Source organism: Ruditapes philippinarum, unplaced genomic scaffold, assembly GCF_026571515.1.
Source record: "Ruditapes philippinarum isolate M1 unplaced genomic scaffold, ASM2657151v2 ctg3203_1_1_1_1, whole genome shotgun sequence".
Classification (NCBI taxonomy): domain Eukaryota; kingdom Metazoa; phylum Mollusca; class Bivalvia; order Venerida; family Veneridae; genus Ruditapes; species Ruditapes philippinarum.
The window spans coordinates 27,303-46,361 of NW_026864551.1; the positions used below are offsets into that span (position 1 = coordinate 27,303).

Consider the following 19,059-nt stretch of genomic DNA (forward strand, 5'->3'; position numbering starts at 1 on the left):
TCATTTTCATTTTGTTTTATAAAAATTATCATATTTCCCTGACATTTCCCTCTGTGGCTACCGCCACTCATGAAATATTCATTTTCATACCACTCGATGAAAATAAATCCTGTGTTTATAGAAAAAAAAAAACAACCCTAAATATCCTATACTTGTTCATGAACTTCACTATCACTATACAGCTCGTAATATTCACTCAAAGTTTGCAATGCGTCATCAAAATTAGTGCATCATGGGTCTTTAACCTCACAATATCTTATCAGTAACATATTATTAAATTTGTGTTGATAAGAAATAAGGAATAAAGTACATAGTTTTATATGGCGAAAACGAAAATGTATCTGGTAATTATATACATAGTTAACTTACATATTTTGTTTAAAATGAATCTTTCTAAGGTTGTAATTACTTTCAAATACATGGAAATAACGATATATTTAGTTCATTGGAAATTTGTCTGTTAATTACAAGATTTTTTTAATAAAAAAAGATTTTCAATGTTGTGATGGTTTAAGGTAGATACATGAAATCTGGAACAAATCGTTATGCGACAAGGTGTTCTTATTGTACATATTTTGTTCACTCGTTTTGAATATAAAGTATACTTATTGGTTATTTTGGAATACACCAACTACTAGTATAATATAAAGTATTAGTACTAGTTTTATGTGCGACACTGCATGGCATATTAGTATAATATTAAGTTTATGTCACGGTTTAGAGAGTTGTTCACTATTTAGGGGAGATAGTGATAGCTCAGTCGATAGAGCCGCGGTACGGTATTTCGAGGGTCCCGATCAACTGCTGCACATTTTTCACCCTGTGCCATCTACATATTTGTTATATAGGCGACAATAGATAACCAGTGTAATTTAAAGTACATGTATACATATTGGTTATATGGACAACAATGGAATATTAGTATTAAATATAAAAGGATACGGTCTGGTTATATGGGCGACAATAGAATACTAGTAATATATATAAGTATACGTATATGGGCGACGATTGGATATTAGTATAATATAAAGTACATGTATACATATTGTTTATAAAGGCGACAATGGGATATTAGTATAATATAAAAGGGTACGTTCTAGTTATATGTGCGACAACGGAATACTATTTTTATATAAAGTGATACGTTTAGGCTTTCATATATTAGTAAATGCACACAGGGTATTAACGCTTTCATGAAAGTATTGCACTGTTTTCGAGTAGAATTTACCCAGTCACAATCAAACGACACGAAGGAATTTTGATGGAGTTAAAAAAACAATTATATCTTCTTGTGTAAAATACTATCATTATGAAGATATTTTTATTGAATTCCTTCCTCTACACATCTAGACTTTATATCTTAAGTTAAACTGTAGCATGATGGAAATAATATAAGAAATGTGACGTAAGTGATAAGAATTTTGTTGCACTTAATGCACGCAGTAAATGTAAAAATATGTGAAGGTTTACTTCAGGCTTAAAAATAAAACCATAGATGTTTTTGTTATTGTCTTTATTTATCTTATTTTCAGAATATATATGTTTTATTAGCAGTTGGAACAATATTTTCCACGGTTGTTGAATCTGCACGTGTAGGTAATATAACTATTTCCTTTTCTTGTTTTTATCAAGAGATTAATACACGGCAGAGAGGGGCCGGAAGGTAATAATCGGCCCGCAAAATGAATAATTGCCCCGAGGGCTTCAGCCCGAGGGCATTATTCATTTCAGGGCCGATTATCACCTTCCGGCCATACTCTGCCGTGTATTAATGTCTTTAATACACTTGGTAGATCTAATAGTAGCATTTAAGAAAAAACAACACACAAATACTTTGAAGTTCTTTCGTTGAAATTCTTGTCTACAGTACACTTCTACTGTTCTGTACAGAGACGTTTACTGTGTGTGTTCAAATCAGTAGAATCTAGAAGCAAGTTTTATTTTTTTTTTCGGAATGAATTTGTCGTATTATTTCTTCAAATTTCAATAGTAACAAAAATGTGTTTGTACGCTTAAGCTCTCATAATAAATAAAATAAAGCGATTCGTGCTCATAACCTAATTTCACTTTTATAGTTAACTGTTTGATGACGTAAAATATGACGTCATTGTTTCAGTTTGTGCACGTGCACATGTTCTGCGGGCTGATAACTAGTTCTCGGCCCCGGGCCGCAAACTCATAATAGGTCACGTGACACTCATAATCAGTTGAAATCATAGGCAATTTTGTTACTATATATCTATATAGTAACAAGTGTATTTACATTCATGAACAGATGGACCTGTATTAATTAAGAGGTTAATACACGGCAGGAGAGGGCCGGAAGGTGATAATCGGCCCGCAAAATGAATAATGGGCCCGAGGGCTTTAGCCCGAGGGCCATTATTCGTTCAGGGCCGATTATCACCTTCCGGCCCTACTCTGACGTGTATTAATGTCTTTAATACACTTGGTAGATCTAATAGATCTAGTAGCATTTAAAAAAAAAAAAAAAAACAAAGTTCTTTCGTTGAAATTCTTGTCTACTCTTCTACTGTTCTGTACAGAAATGTTTACTGTTTGTGTGTTCAAAGCAGTAGAATCGAGAAGCAAGTTTTATTTCCATTTTTTTCGGAATGAATTTGTCGTATTATTTCTTCAAATTTCAATAGTAACAAAATTGTGTTAGTAATAAATACGCTTAAGCTCTCATAATAAAAATAAAGCAATTCGTGCTGAAAACCTACTTCACTTTTACAGTTAACTGTTTGATGACGTAAAATATGACGTCATTGTTTCAGTTTGTGCACGTGCACATGATCTGCGGGCTGATAACTAGTTCTCGGCCCCGGGCCGCAAACTCATAATAGGTCACATGACACTCATAATCAGTTGAAATCATAGGCAATTTTGTTATATAGTAACAAGTGTATTAAATGGAATTACAATACCATGACGAAATAAATAACAATAAATTTTATCGTTCAAGATCAACAGCCTTTGGGAGACATATATTACAGTTGTTACCGATATGTGTTACTCTAGAAGGGTCAAATGTAATTGTTAATTATTACATTGGGTAGAAATGATACCATTGCTGTCAAGGGGTAATTGCTCTACAGACGGTCGTTTTGTAGAGGTTACACTGTACGAACATTATCGTAAAATGTATTTCGGCAACTAACTTACGATATTGTTATGATTATACTTAGGAAGCATAGAAGGCTATGTCTTATAATTACCAAATAATAATTATGATTACATTTATGTATCATATTTGGATGCTATTGCAGAACTAAGTGATAGCTTTGAATTAATCTGATTTCAAGTTTCTGTATAATAAGCACAATGTGACATAAATACATGTATTTACCGTACATAATATTTTAAAACGTTTACATATTTTTGCCCCAATCTGCATCTGAGTCAATTTCAGACACAACAGGGACAGAGTTTCTGATAGCTGTTCTCCAACAAAGCTCATCTGATCCACCAACTATACAAATTTTAAGCAATGTCACAACAAGTGTTACAGTCGAGGCACCGTTTGTTGGGTTATCTAAGACTTACAAGGTCACAACAGGGGTCACAGAAATTAAACTCGACTCTGCCCTTAGAGGATCAAGTACAGCAATATCCTTCAAAGGAATTCGCGTGAAATCTGATCATCCGATCTCGATGCATGTGGTCGATTTATCTGCCCCTCACATGAGTGGATTCACCGTTTTACCTATCCGGGCCCTGTCATCCGAATATATGGTCATGTCCTATGGCGAGGAAACAAATAGTGAGTTCGTTATAACGAGCGCATCCGATAGGAATAAACTATCAATTACGTTAAAAACAAAAGGAAATGTAACTCATAACGGGCTTGTTTACACCGATGGTGAAGTGATTCATGAAATTTTAGATACATTTCAAACGTGGCAGCTGAAGGGAAATGGCGATCTTACCGGAACTTACGTAAAGGCTGAAGGTAAGGTGGCTGTTTTTAGCGGAAGTCTGTGCTCGGAAATACCGATGTATAATGGGAAATGTGATTTTCTTGTTGAGCAAATGACGACAGTTAATTCATGGGAGGCATCATTCATTGTGCCTCTTGTTGACGATTGCGTGAACGTGATTAGAGTTCTAGGACGTGATGATGGTACAACTGTTAAATTTAGACGCGGAAGAACTGAGTCGACAGAATATTTAGACTCTGAAGAGTTCACAGACCAAACGCACTCGGTTGATAGTAATAGGAATCCAGTTGTGGCTGTAGGTGCAAGTCGTCCAGTTCTTGTTGCCCATTTCACCGGAAGTAGTGGAGCCAACTCCAAATGCAGTCCGTCAATGACGCTTATACCGGCTATGAACCAGTACATGGACCATTTCAACTTTGTCAGTAAAGCTGGTTTGGAACAAGCCTTTGTGAAAGTGATGATTCAATCAGATCAATTAGATGGATTGCGAATGAACAACAGAACAGTTATTGCTAAAAATAGATACGATGCATTGATCGGAACACACCGGAACAGTTTTGCAGTGTTTGAAATAAATGTAACAAACGCAAACAGTGATACTCTTGTTAACCTGACTCATACATCGGATGTTGAATTTGGCGCCATTTTCTATGGTTTCCAGCAAAATCATGGGCTATCTTTCCCGCTTGGAATGCAGTTGGATTTATCTAAAGGTGAAGTACATAAATTCCACCCCCTTTTTTGGTTTTAGATATACCTGGTGATTAAATATACAGCAGCAATTTTATATATATTCCAACGGCTAGAAGATAATATACAAATATATTTTAGTTTGATTTTGTTGGAAGCTATAAGCTTATTGAAACACTCTCGGGTCCGTTCCTCGAACCAACCATTCCTAAGCAATGAATGTAAACAACGGCTTGCCCCTAATGGAGTTTGAACCCACGCGGTCACCACTCCTTAAATTACTAGTCCGACGCGTTAACCACTCGGTCACCCCGCCTCTCAAGTGATAATAACGCGCATGCGACTCATTTTTTGTGTGCAAAATTACCAAAATAATTAAAAACATGAACACATTCACATCATGTTCGTTGGCTTTATCTAATTCAGCAAATGATTTGGTAAAATTGTTAAACGGAAGCTCTCCGACATCTGGACGTTTGGAAGTATATCACCATGGCAACTGGGGAACAGTTTGCGACACGGACTTTGATGACCGGGAAGCCAATGTTGTGTGTAGAATTCTGGGATATTTCTTCGGTTCACCGTATGCTTTAGAAATATTTATGCTCCTTTTCTTCCTCTCTCGATTATTTCGTGGAAGTTCGGTTTAAGTCAAACTGATAGACGAAAGCGTTGGTATTGGGCTATTTTGGTCATGTTTAAAACTAGTTATCTTTGTAAATATATGGAAATTAGCAAAGTAAACGCATTCATTATAAAGGAATTCAAATTTGTTTTCAATACAACCACTTGCATGAATATGTTGTCTTAAATAAGAAATGAAAAGCTTTCATGCCTGATAATCTCTTTCCCATCCGCCATCTTGGATGTATAAACCACTGCGTCGCACAGCATTATACACAGTAGATACTGTAAAGATCACATTTTCGGTAGAGGAAGATATTAGGTACTACTAAATATATTATTTCAGACACAAGCATGCAGCTGAGCAGAATAGTGTCACTTAATTAAATAATAAATAAATAAACTTTTTAATGACTTTTAATATAAAGACTTAGTACGTGTATGTTGCCGAAATTACACCGATACTTGTAAAACCCGTCCATTTCTTTGTTTTTTTTTGGCTGTGTTTTACATCGCACAAACACTGTAAACGTCATATGGCGACCTCATGTGTTCATCCGTGCATTATTTCACGCCAGAACGGACACCTAGTCCGTGCATTATTTCACGCCAGAACGGACACCTAGTCCGTGCATTATTTCACGCCAGAACGGACACCTAGGTAGAAACCACCATAGTTCCGTAATCTAGCTTCATTAGAATAGCTTCATTACATGAATGAATACAAAGTCCCTGGTGTGACTCAAACCCGCAGCGGTTAGGGGCAAATGATTTAAAGACATCGACCTTAACCAATTTGCCACTGACGCCCCTCTAATATTTGCTTTTATTATATAGCAAAATGAAAAACTTATAATAAAAATTATTTCAATACAAATATAGAAATGCTGTGGTTCACACAGGGGGATATTATGGACAGGGGAGTGGTTTGGTTATGATCGACAGTCTACAATGTGTGGGTACAGAAAATGATCTTCACCTTTGTCGCTCCAGTCCTTGGGAAACGTCAACATGTTCGCACATTCATGATGTCGGCGTGGATTGCAGTATGTTTGTATTTAAAAAAATAATATAAATATTTTAATAAAATTTAGAACAAATTAAGTAAAACGTTGCAACGTATTAACATAAAGAAATTTAATATTCGGTAAAGTATTGATAAGAAATATATCGAGAAAATATGTTTTAATATACATGTATTATGCTGATGCAATCATGGGATTAAGCTGAAGTTGATGTTTCACTAAACGCAATTCAATTTTATAGACTTATTGAGACTTGTAAGGCTTTCAGTGTTCAGTTTGTTTGATGGTTGTTTAAAGATTCACCAGTTGGCAAAGGTTTAATATGTTATAATGGATGCATTTCCAGTACAACATTGTCGTCTTCAAGCCATTAACTGCATATTTTACCATTTTTCCGCCTGCTTCATTAAAATCAATAGTAGGGAAATAACGCCAAAAGAATTAAAAAAAATATCAAAGTCACGATGAAATTTAAGTATGTAAAGTTTTTATTCTTACTTCAGTTCGTTATATAGATTGCACCGTTGGAATTAATATTGAACAAAAGGTTTACGATAAACCTTAGCCTTACTAAAATAGCATTTGTTATTAATTAATCCAGCTGAAATAGGAAAACAGTTTGTGACCGAGAAATACAAGAATACAAATGTATTAATTTCAGCATCAAACATACGGCTAACAGGAACAAATGACCCGCGAGAGGGGAGACTTGAAATTTTCTACAATGACCAATGGGGTGCGGTTTGTGATGATGGTTTTGACAGAAAAGCTGCCTCTGTTGTTTGTTCGTCACTAGGATACGGGAACGCGTAAATTACTGTTTAAATAATATTATTATAATACTAGTGATCATACTTTAGTACTACTTAAGAGAGACCCGCTTGGTATTTTACAAGATATACGAGACAAGTCACAAAGCAATTTTCTCAAAAAGAAGTATTGAACATGAAAATCGGTCTTGAATTTGACGGCCCGTATACTACTCCGTAGTTTTGTAAAGTTTGTTACTAGAAAGCTACAAACATTTCTATGCTTCATCGTAAAATAGACAGTTCGTTGAGAAGTCTTTAAATCAAATCAAAGTATTAATAACTATTTCAAACGACCAAACGTGATATGGTGGTATTGAAACAGGTTTGGACATTCCTAAAAAATGACTTTATTTCTTCAAGAAAGAAAAAACGTCAGAAAACTCTGTTTTATTCTACGTACATGTATTTTAATAATGGCTCTAAAGCATGTTTGGTGACTTACACCCTGAATGTGATATGTTTTATCATTAAAGTAGAAAAAAGTATTATTTTGACTCCCATACATAATATTAAATCACTTCAACTGTACTAAATTCCAAAATGCATAAGAAGCAAAAGATGTTTCAGCTTTATGGTCAATAAATATCGTTTTTTTTTGTTGTTTTTTGTTTGTTTTTTTTTAGAACTATAACATGATATCTCAATTGTTTTTAAAAACAAAAGTGTTGGGTGCTTAATAGACCTTTAATTTTGAATATTTATAAGTTGTAACATAAAAACCAGTTTGCCTGACCATCCTGATCTTAAAACAAAGACCAACATGTTATATCAGCACTATCAAGTTTATCTTAAGTTACTCCAAACCATAGTCAGACAGAATACATGTGGTAATAAGTGATGTAAAAGTCAGTCATTGATGGCACATAACTTGTAAATTACCATTTGAATCTTGAATCTTTTTACTTTTCTTAAATCTTAGTAGCGTTTTTCTCAAATTTGATTTTCTTGATATTGTTTGATGGAGTTATGCGGCTTTAAATGGTAAGAATTTAAATGATTATTTTACCATATCCAGGGGGTACATCTATACAGGAGGGCGTGGTACTACCGCGGCTCAGTGGATAGATGATGTGGAGTGTACTGGGGACGAGCACGATATTGTACAATGTATGACGAAGCCGTGGGGGAGAACTGATTGTACACGTGACGAAGACGTCTGGGTAGCTTGTTGTGAGTTGTGCGCGCATGCGCGATTTTTCTTGTTTTTGTTGGTTTTATGTCATACCGGAAGTGTAAAGGTTAATATGGCGACTTTTTATGGTTTATCTCGTTGAAGAAGACCTTATGAGTCAAACAGTGCATTTGATATTTCGTTTTTTAGTATCCTTTCTAGGCTAGTTTGGATTTTAAAAATGCTTGCTCGTGTATGAAATAATGCAAGGAGGGGCATCTGAGGTATATCTCTACCAGTAAAGCTGTGGAGTCATCATATTACCTTACCTGTGATTTTTAAGTTGCCCCTCTTTGCATTATTTCATACACAAGCAAGCACAAAGTAGAACCACTTAACGTTTCTTAAACATGAAAGGAAATACGTTTACAAAAGGAAATTATATGGTAATTATTACGCTCAGGTAACATTTTATTGACCTTTCCAAAATAAAAGCAAAAATATGATTGTTAAGCAAGAAAAGGAATAAAATCAAATCGTTCTGCAGTACAAACTATAACGGTTTTCTTCTTTCTTTCCCTTTTCAGTTATTTAATGGTACCTGTCATACTGTAAGGAAATACTTATTAAGAACTGGTGATAAAGCAATTATGTATATCAAATCATTTTTGAATATTGGAAATAAAAAGAGCTTGTCTAGATTTGTAGTTTTTCAGAAGTTTGAAAGAAAGAGTTAATGAAGTCAGTCATAATATGACGTAATTTGCAATTGATTATACTTTTAAAAACTTATTCTTCAGATCCACAGACAAGAATACGCCTGACAGGTGGTGTCTCTCCGGCAGAAGGTCGTCTCGAGGTTTTCGCTAAAGGTCAGTGGCATTCAGTATGTGAGAACAAGTTTGACGTCAGAGACGCGACTGTCGTCTGCCAAATGCTTGGTTACAAAAGGGAGGGGACGTACGTATACCTGCTCTTATTATTGTATATAATATTTGTCATGTATTTCAAAATTGCTCTTGAGTGCTAAAATATATATAATTTTATGATTTATAAGACGGTTTCAAGGCCATTCTTGACCGTTATATAATTCGCATTTTTAAAACGTTTAAGCATGGCCATTCTTGGTCGTTATGAAGTTCGCATTTTCCCAGCAACTCGTGTGAGCCAAAAAAGTTAACAAGTTAGTTTATGTTCGTAATTGCCTTTCTTCAAACTTATGAACTTTAAACCGGAAATTACTCTATAAATTGTTTGGCACTGGACAGGGAAATATGATAAAAGATTAGCAAGAATACACCGGAAGCAAGATTGATATTGCAGATTAATTGGCTGTTTCAGTAACAGAAACATACCATTAAAACAGGGCAATGAACTTGAAATTAAAGATTTTTATTTCAACAGAGCTGTGACAGTTCTAACCGGAAGTAACTCCACATATGACTCTGGAGCGGGCAATATTATAATAGATGAGCTAGAATGCACCGGAAGTGAGAGTGATATTGCAGACTGCACATCTAGACCTTGGTTTGTCAATTCTTGTACACACAGCCAGGATGTCGGGGTGCAATGTGGTAATTTGTTAAAAATAAAAACTTTACAACAATACTCTTGAAATTTAGAAAATTTAATTTTATGTTGGTGTTAAGGGCACATACATATGTGCCATCAATGACTGATTTTACAGCACTTATTAACTTGTTGAGGGAATACTAAAGTACATGTCTGAGTTCATTATGTAACAAATAAAACACGGCCTTGAGGGCAATATGCAAGTTTACGGTTCGTCACACTGAAGAAGGAGCAGCATATTGCCGTCAAGGCCATGTTTAGTTTGTTATATTATACCAAATCTAAATCCTTTCATCCCTTTTGTTGCTGTCATTTTTACTATATGTTGCTTTCAAATTATAATAATAATACTCCCTTCTAAATTTAATATGACGTCATCCAGTCTATAAGAATTTTGGACTGGGTAGCCGGTCTGTATGCGATTTATGGTCTGGATGACGTCATATTATTTTTAGAAGGGCGTATGCAAATAAGGTATAATTAAGCTTATTATAATTAAGCCAATCAGCATAACTAAAACGCACGGAATGCTTTCATTTTTTCAGACTTTTAATTATCTAACATTGTTTTTATAAAATATTATATAGTACTTTATGTGATAACAAAACATCATCATCAACAACAGCAACATTAACAAGATTTTTCTTGCAGGAAGTTTGGTAAGGTTAGTGAATGGCACAACACCTAACAATGGTCGCCTTGAAGTCTTCTACAAGGGACATTGGGGCACTGTTTGCGATGCCACGTTTGATGAAAATGATGCCATGGTAGCATGTAGGCAACTGGGATACCCATATGGAATCGGGTAAATTTACCTTTTGTTGGTTGTAAAAAGGCCTTTGTAAGTCATAAGGTACGAGGCGTTATATTACACTGACGCTTTTAGTATAAACTGTTAAGTACTACATGTATAAAAAATAAAATAATTATTATGATTTAGCTTTTTACATTTGACTTAAATAAGACATAAATACTGTTTATAACCATCTTTAAAAACAACAATTGCAAAACTTCACTTGTTAGTGTAACGCTGTTTACCAATTATCTATATACATGTATATTAAGATTAAAAATAAACGTATATATACAGTATATGTAATGAAAAACTTTTCATACTTTTTTATAAATGGCATAATACACTTAATTTTCACATTTCTTTCCGAAGTGATATATCGCTGTTTTGTATAATGAACTCGCACACAGTCTGACTCGAACGGTCTGTCGGTAAGTCATGATGATATTATTTGATAACATTTTAGATTAGATCCAGTGAAACGTAATACTGCCTATGGATTGGGTACCGGCAGGGTGGTGATTGATGACCTAGATTGTGTCGGGAATGAAGCAGATATTGTCCAGTGTAAATCTAGACCCTGGCTGGACAGTCAGTGTCGACATAATGAAGATGTTGGTCTTGACTGCGGTTGGTTTTTAAGTTTTCTAATCGTTTAATTTTACCCTACTGCCTTACCATGGTCTGAACTTTTCGCTATTCAGTCGGCACTCATTTGAATTTTTCTCTAATAAGTGATAAATGGTTTTGTCTAGATCTTAAAAAATGGACAAGTCTTTATAGATATAGTTTGTCTTGTTGTTAATTTAGAACTCACCTTTGCGATATAGTTTGTCTTGCTTATAATTTGGAAACTTTCCTTTGCGATACTGATGTACTTCAGTTACAAGATATGAGATAGTAAGCAGGAAGTAGATCAAAGAGATAGGCCTTGTCATGGACTATCTGAATATGTTTTTTTCCTAGAGGGAATGATAATTTATAATCATTGTCTAAAGGTCAATTGTGTCGCTGACTTTTGGTAATAAGCCAGGGGAAAAGAGAACTGATATTTTCGTGTATTTATATACATTAGGTTCATCAATTAGATTAGTGAACGGGTCTTCTCCGACAGAGGGCAGGGTTGAGGTTTACTATCAAGGAAAATGGGGAACCGTTTGTTCGGACAAATTTGACGTCACAGGTGCTGACGTCATCTGTAACCAAATGGGGTTCAATTTTGGAATAACAAGGTAATGATTTTTAAGTTAGCGCATTCGGATACAATTTTTATTAAACAATTTGAGACTTTCTATTGAATGTCTTGCTTGATATTCTGTTTGCTTACGCATCTTGTATATGTAGGTGTATTTGAGAGTGTTAAATATGAAAATTATGAATATTTAACCTTAGAACATTTTGGTGAATAACTATAAATTCAAGTATAATTCTGTTTTGAGAAATTGAGAAGTTTACTAGTCAAGTAACGTGTGAAATATATTTAACATTGTCCAGAAATTAAATTGTATGCATATGCTTAAATATATTTTATACTAATTTTCCAAAAACGCAAACTTGGCTTGTTTAACCTGCATGGTAATTACGAGGTAGAACTCGACTTCCGTTTCCCATCTATTCATGCTACAAGGACACTTAATGGTCAAAACTGAGTTGCGTCCAAACTGTTACTTATTGATCGATTGTTTTGCTTAATAGTCTCTTTAAACTTTAAATTATCATTATATTTGCCGAATCATTTCTTATATATATTTCCCTTCATATTTTGGTTCTGAAGTTCGGAGTTGTTGTTTCTTTTCGAAAATTATATAAAATACCCCCTTAATTTTAAGACATGAAATTCGGTTTATAGATGTTTTATTTACAATCAGAATTTTTTTAACAGGAAGGTATACACAGGTGCGCATTACGGTCAGGGTTCAGGACCTATTATGATAGACGAACTTCAATGTTCAGGTACAGAAAAAGACGTACAATTTTGTACATCCAGCCCTTGGTTGACAAATGACTGTACGCATGCGCAGGACGTCGGAATCGATTGTGGCAAGTACCTTATTAAATGGCTTAAATTATGATTTTAATAAATTTATATGCGTTAATTTCTTAAAAGATAACGTATGTCCCACTTTATAAGTCATTATATTATAATGCAATACATTAATTTTATATACTTTTTTTGCTTCGACATAAGTATATGCGCACTAAAAACAAAACAAAAACTTTTTCAAGAAAAAAAAACGAAATCAATGAAATCACACTTTGTTCATTTCTACCTTTGGTTGAAATTAAGAGGAATGTAAGGAAGTTTCAAATTTACGAATTCCGGAGGAAACAAACCCACTGAATATTGAATTTGTGTATCATCGCATGTCAATATCCCGCGTGAAAGTATGTAGCTTAAAGGAGACAATGCCTTCTATGTTAATGTTCTTTTATATCCCGCAAAAGATTTAAAAAACAAAACTTTCCCTATAGCTAAGTGGCATTGCACGTGTGATTTTAATCATGTTTTGCAGACTTATGACCGTTCGTTTGTTGTTTTTCCTAATATTGGCAACTACAAAAAAGAACAAAAAAAGACATGATACTATCATGATTATGTCACGTTACTTATTGAAAAAAAAATCTACTTAACATTTACTGCCTCTTTTAACATATTAACTTAAAGCACGTGGTCTCAGTGAAAAAAGAAAACTATTTTCTGAAAATGGATTTTAGAAAAGTATTGCTTGAAGAAAAGGATAAGATCTATGTCAGTGTTACACAATATTTCACATTTCTTATCAGTGGAAAGTATTTTTTTTCAGGCTGGTAGTGACAGCTCGCTACTGGTGAACCCGGAAGTTATCTTTTAAGTAATTGCTGATCAAGCACTTAGATAGCACTATCATAGGCTATACCGCAGAGCCTAGTAATATTTGTCCATCAATATCTTTTAATAAAATTAATAGTTAATTTCAAGAAAGTTTGCATTGGTATATTAAGTTCTAGATATGTCATTAATTACTGTATTCGTTACGTCAAGGTCTTCGTCTGCCTGACGCTATAAATGCGTCATGTCGTGCAGGCGGATGGATAATACTGGTTGACATGAACCGTTTACAGCGCGTGTTCCCGAACTCAAAACACTCCGATGTACAGCTTGGAATGGACGGGTGCGCAGGGACTTTTCAGGATAATGTCTTGGGTTTTACGAATGAATTACATGCTTGCGGTACAAAAGAAACGGTACCAATCAAGTTCATTGCAAAATATATTTAATAAGCGGTATTGTTGGTGTTAGGACCAGCACGACAGTACGATGGACCGTGTCACCATCGTAATGTCCTGCTTCGCCATCGTACTTTCGCACTTCGCCATCGTTCTGTCGTACTGTCACCATCGTACTGTCATGCTTCGCACTTTTAGTTTTTATAGAAAACGCACTGGCGCTAACTGAACACCGTAGTATTCTTTTGCAAGTTTAATATTAAGCAGACGACAAAAAGGACCATATTACTTAAGTCACACTGACATTGTGTACAACATTATGCGACTTGACTGGTAGAGGAAAACCTTAGATGCCTCGACGTGCATTATCTCAAGCACGAGGGGGTATATCAGAGTATAACCAACGATATTATGAACGCTAGCAGGAGAGCTTCTTCTCAATAGAGAATCCAAAGTCTCTGGTCGGATTCGAGCTTACAGCGGGGTAAAACTGATGGAAGTTTCACTTACCACTCGACCATACATGTATATACATTGCATAGTAATCATGTTTTAACTGAACATATAAAAAGAAATTACATGTGTAACTGTAGTCTTATTTTCTATTAAGGCAAATCATTTGTAATTCCACAAAAAACGCTAATCTGTATTTACACAAAACAGCTTATGTAAACATACACGTACGAAATTGCTCATTTTTAATCATCAGAAAATGCTTATTTACACACATATAAAATTGCTTTCTTTTACGCAAACCTTATTTTTCCCTTTTTTATTTCAGACACTTCCGTCCTCTAACGTTTACACAAATCAATTGGTTTATGCGTACCACGAACCTTTGCGACCACAAGTTATTCGTAATTACAACTGGACAGTGACCTTAAACTGTGAGATATTGCGGAATGGTTCCACTGTGATTGATGTTCAACCTTCCCATAATACTAGTAATATCCCTGGCCTTACTTCAAACTCCAGCTATAAAGTTGAACAGTCGTTCTATTCCGATGCAGGTATAATCAAGTTACTCCTAACAAGTTTTGATACTTTAAATGAATGACAAACATTAACTCATGACAATGCTACGTTTGCAAGGTTGGAATGTACTTTTATCTTCTGCGCCAAGACTTTTTTATCGTTTGCTATTGTATAATTGTTTCGTCTTACACTTTGAGAGTATTATCGTCTGTATTCGTGGATTTTATCATCTGTGGCTTTAAAAATGTGATTTTATCGTAAATGTGATTTCAGGTTTAATGAAATATGATTTCAGACTTCATATATGCTAGTGTTGGTTATTTTCTTTTTTCTACATGTATATGTATTACTTTTTGTTACTAAAGTTTGAATATGAAAATAAAATTTCAGGATTTACTCACGAATTACAGAAAAATCCTTTAAAACTTACCGTCAATACAGACGCATACGTGAAAATTTACACACCTGACGCAGATTCCAGCACAAAAATGATCGTCCAGTCATGCTATGCAACACCGACCAGTGACGAAAAAGTTGGACCAACATTCCCACTAATTGAAAATAGGTAATTGTTATTAACCATTTATTGGTATAAAATACCGAAATGTATGTGTTTTCCACCTTTATCGTCATAATGAGAGAAAATTTTCAATTAGTCGGCTTAAAAATCCGTAAGTCTAAAGGTTTCGGGCTTTAAACAAAACATTTCTTTTCTTAAATTACATCTAATTAACTTTTATATTCAAATTAAATGTTTTAAATATCCATGCAATTGAAGAGTGAAAATAAAAATGTATTGTTTCAGCTGTGCCATGGACTCTCAGGTTCATATATTGACCATGGACAACCATGAAACCAGGTTTCAGTTCCGAGTCTTCGCCTTTGACAACAACAATCAAGGACTCTTCATTCATTGTAAAGAAAAGTTCTGTCAACTTACCGACTTCTCGCAAGAATGTTCCCAAGTTTGCCGACACTAAAGTGTTTTGCACGAAGTTGAATGCCATTTTCTGAACTAACGTTTAGAATAAATAAAATTGTTTGGATTAACTTTTGTTTTGAATATCGTTAAAGATAAGGTATCAAGATAGGAGGGTTGACCGGAAGTTCATATACTACAGTACTATATTTTTCTTTCTAAAGAAATGCATAAATGTTACATGTTTTGCCAGAAATGCACATATATCTAACAAATACATATACAAAATCCTAGCTAAGTGTGATCACGTCGCGCTAATTCCAGAGTGTCGTAACTCCAATTTTGAAAAAAATGAGTGTTTGGTATCAAAATGTTCGTAATTTTTTTCTCTATCTAATGGTAAGAACAACATCACTCTGGTTCTTGCCTGTAACAATATATTGAATGGGTCAGAGTGCTGTAAGTCCAAAAATTGTGATAAAAATACAGTCCATAATATCGTAACTTCTGAACCAATAGTTTGTTAAGATTCTAGTCACGTGATGCTGTTTTGACAAAATGGCAGATTTTTCAAGGTATCAGGAATGACATTTTACGTTTTATATTTCTTGATAACATGTAAGTGTTTTGCTTTAGATGTTATCTAATTATCTATAGATTAATATTTTATTGAACTGTTTCAAACCTTAAAAAGAAATGATAACTACTCTTAACCCTTGAGCTAAATTCAAAGCACCATGCTGTGTTATGAAATTCGGATAGCATGGAAATCGGATAAATTGATACAAACTTTCAATATTCACAACTATCAGCTGTTAATAACTTGATATGTGATTGATTATATGATTGATTGATCAATGTTACCATTGAATACGGACAATCAGGTTTTGCATAAGATTGTTTATACTTTTAACTTACAAACAAAACTCATCAAATAGAAACATACTACTGCCATTGTTACATTTTGTACAATGTTTTTCTTTAACTATATCAGACAAGTTACCGTACTGGTGCTAAGTGATTCGAATAAAATTTACACATATAACTTTACCACTCATAACTGATGTTAAATTAGGTTAATCATGTTTATTTCATAATTCATAATTTCATAATTTTCATAATTTCAAAATTCTGCACTTTCATATAACGATCACAAAAATATCAAAAGTTTTGCTGTCCAAGGCATTTTTCAATCCAGAGTGGTTAACAATACCCACTGTCATATAGAAAGAAAGACAAAACACTTTTAAAATGGCAGAAGTGTTCAGTCCTACATCACTCGTTTGTGTTCTTAAAACAGTACGTCCAAACGTCAAAGCCTATATGGTGGGTTAAAGTTGATAATATCCCTATAACAAAAGTTTAAAAGCTGAGACCGAGTTGTCTCAGATGCACCATTTAGCGTTGAATAAGAGACGTCATTTGCACAACAAATACTTATTAAACAGAATGCCACCCTGTTGACCTACTCAGCTATTTTGCATAAATCAACAGGGTGTCAGTCTATACCTTTTTGTCAACATAATCATTTTCAATCTTATGCTAAAATTTCTTATGTAATTGGAACATGCAAAGCAAAATTAATCTAAGTTTCTAAGTTAAAAATAATTCTTGTACATCTACTTCCAACTCGTAAGGTAATACTACCTGTAATTAATTATCAAGTGATTTGAACCTTTGAACTGAAAATTATCCATTACCAAAACTATTTTTAAAAAGAAAAAAAATATGCTTAGTTAAAAATTGTCATTCGATTTGAAACGTAGAAAAAATGATTTTGTGAAAAAATGTTACAAAGTCTTAAGACCATGTAAAACATTAAGGAATCTTTAAATTGTCATATTTGTTTCATCAAACGTTTGTTGAAGTAAAATAGAATTAATATTTGACTGAAACTCTTAGATATTGAGCATTGCTTTTATACGAATGAGTTATTGATGTAAACAGTTCAGTTAAAAATATTAAAAGCAAACGTATACTTAATTGTTATTGTATGTAAAGAAGTTGTATGCCACTTGATATATAAATACATGTAGTAATTGAAGTACAGTAGTTCATTGAAACACCATATCCAGATCTGTAGCATCTATGAAAATTTGTGAGCTTTGAGTTGTGTTTCATATTTTTCTTTTTTTAAAACAAAACATTAAGTAATGCTGTTCTTAGAAAAGTAAAATACATAGGTTTATTCTTTTTCATGTTACAGAGAAAGGAACTCATTGTTGATGTTGTTTTTCAAAGTTGAAGCAATTACATCTTTCAAACATTTTTGTGTGTTTTGTAAGTCAAATTGTGTTCAACATGCTGTTTGTATGCAAGTAACAGGTATTCAAAATTGAATTTGGAATGAATTAATGATATAATAAACGAAACCAAAAGTAAATCTGAATTCCAAATATTTTATAGTGTACAGTGTTAATGTGAAAATAGCATATCATATGATAAAAGTTTTGCTATTTAATGTGGTAAATATCAATACAATGACGATGTTTCTAAATTTTGATTTCGTTTTGTTTAACTCAATGTGATACATTTACAAAATCAGTAATACTTTATTTTTTGTTCATTTGCAAGGCTCACTATTTCATGTAAATGGTCATAAGATAATGAAGCCCGAGTTCAATTTCAACCTTAAAATGCCTGTTCGTGGCTATTCACACTTCACCGCATTGTCTGGATTTCTATTATTGACTTTTAAGACTAAATTTACTGTTTTGATCCTGATCATATTACATGCTCTGTGGTGCCTAAATAAATGTGGATCCAGACTATTCGTTAAAGCATTCAATTTCTAGTTACGTCTAAATTTAATATAATTTCAGTATAAAACAGTAAAATAGTCATTATTTCACACTGTTGTAACTCCTAAATGTAATGATATTTTAGGGTCACATTGCTGTAACTTATTACAGCATTCTGGTTCTTGTATTTTTGTCAATAAAACATATTTTTCAGTGATTTTTCATTTCTTTTATTTTGATTTTTTAAAAAACTATCTTCAGGAACTTCTTCGTAATTAAAAGTGTAAAAGTTAAAATAATTCTGCACACTATGATGTATTTTATATTAAAATTGGTTGAGTAAGTGTGAAGATATAGCCTGTTAAAACTTTGAAGTCGATTTTCTCAAAATGGTAAAAATACGACTTACATCATTATGGAATTAGGGCGACGAATTCAACGTTTACTTTACATCATTGGGATGTGCACGTGACCAAAATCGTACACTGGACTCATAAAATGGCGGCGTGAACGCTCGGTAAAAGTAGTAAAACAATAATTATTATGTAAAACAAAGCCGCACGGAACCCCTGTATAAAATCAAAGCACAGAAGGCGCTGAATTTGTTTGGGTCTCAGAATGTAAGAAAGGTGCAGGTTGTGAGATT

The 19,059-nt window shown here is 33.7% G+C and overlaps 1 protein-coding gene across 1 annotated transcript; it reads left to right on the top strand.

Moving 5' to 3' along the window:
* Positions 1-209: 209 nt before the first annotated feature.
* LOC132726045 (uncharacterized) lies at positions 210-15,803 on the top strand. The gene is made up of 17 exons (XM_060711292.1): positions 210-344; positions 1,533-1,596; positions 3,416-4,657; positions 5,061-5,217; positions 6,141-6,304; positions 6,945-7,092; positions 8,111-8,265; positions 9,007-9,166; positions 9,611-9,780; positions 10,430-10,583; positions 11,038-11,201; positions 11,647-11,803; positions 12,454-12,611; positions 13,594-13,796; positions 14,560-14,788; positions 15,144-15,318; positions 15,559-15,803. Exons 1-17 carry the CDS (start codon positions 321-323, stop codon positions 15,731-15,733), a joined length of 3,699 nt encoding a protein of 1,232 aa, XP_060567275.1. The 5' UTR covers positions 210-320; the 3' UTR covers positions 15,734-15,803.
* The last annotated feature ends 3,256 nt before the right edge of the window (positions 15,804-19,059 follow it).